The sequence below is a fragment of the Drosophila obscura genome, unplaced genomic scaffold, assembly GCF_018151105.1.
Source record: "Drosophila obscura isolate BZ-5 IFL unplaced genomic scaffold, ASM1815110v1 contig_165, whole genome shotgun sequence".
Taxonomy (NCBI): Eukaryota; Metazoa; Arthropoda; class Insecta; order Diptera; family Drosophilidae; genus Drosophila; species Drosophila obscura.
Window position 1 is genome coordinate 933,926 of NW_024542752.1, and position 975 is coordinate 934,900.

The 975-nt window shown below is 50.8% G+C and overlaps 1 protein-coding gene across 1 annotated transcript; it reads left to right on the top strand.

The window, feature by feature from the left end:
* Window positions 1-264: 264 nt before the first annotated feature.
* LOC111076904 lies at window positions 265-975 on the top strand. The gene has a single exon (XM_022370955.2). The coding sequence runs from the start codon at window positions 265-267 to the stop codon at window positions 973-975; it is 711 nt and encodes a 236-aa protein (XP_022226647.2).

Genomic DNA, 975 nt, shown 5'->3' on the forward strand with positions numbered 1-975 from the left:
GAAGTTTAGCTGCAGGCGTTTAGTTTCACTAAGCTAGTGCCTGGGGTTGCCAACTCTTCGTTTCACTTTCGTAGACAAGCCTTAAGTATGACTTATTACTTATCACCGTCTGGGCAACCTTTTTTGGGATTTTAAAGCAAACACAGCCACCCGGTTCCTTTCAATCTTGTCAATATTTCATTGGCATAAACTATTTCTGCTCGTGTGCTGTGCTTTCTGTTTGAAATTTGTCTTTTTTTCAAAGTATATTCGCTCATCGCAAAAATGGATCAAAATTCTGGTGCCGTTCCGAAGAAGCTGCACACAGTGCCGGAGCTCAGTGCCGAGCATGTGTCGGCCAACGATTCCGCTGAAAATGTCCCTGGCAACGGCTCAGACTTTCACAATGAGCCAATGAGCTTCCATCGTGATCAGATCGACATCACAGAGCTGCGCAGCTACTGCATTCAGCATGAGATGCCGCTGCCCATCATCGAGATTGTGCAGCAGTGCGGCACCCCACACGCACCTGAATACGTGGCCTGCTGCACGGTGGCCTCCATCAAGCGCTACGGCAGGAAGGATGCCCGCCAGCGGGCCGCCATCGAGATGCTGACCGTCATCTCAGCCGACGAGGGTCCTCTTCCTGGCGATGCCCCGAATCACGACTTGGAGGTCGAACGTCGTGGCCCAAGGACTGGGGGCCGTAAGCCGTGCGATGCCCACAACTACTATAGGGAGTTCTTGCCGCACCTGAAGGCGGCCGCCTTCGAGGTCGATTCCATCGATTCCAAGGACTACAAGAACGAAAAGGAGCAGCTGCTGGCCCTACTGAGTGCCCTCAAGATCACACCCAAATTCTCCACTGTTCCATCGACATCCGGGGTGACCCTTGTGAAGGTGCAGCTAAATGTGGATTTCGATAAACTTTTTATTGATTTCGAAAGCAAGATCTGTGGCTATATGATTAACTACTTTAAGGTTATGCTCAACTAG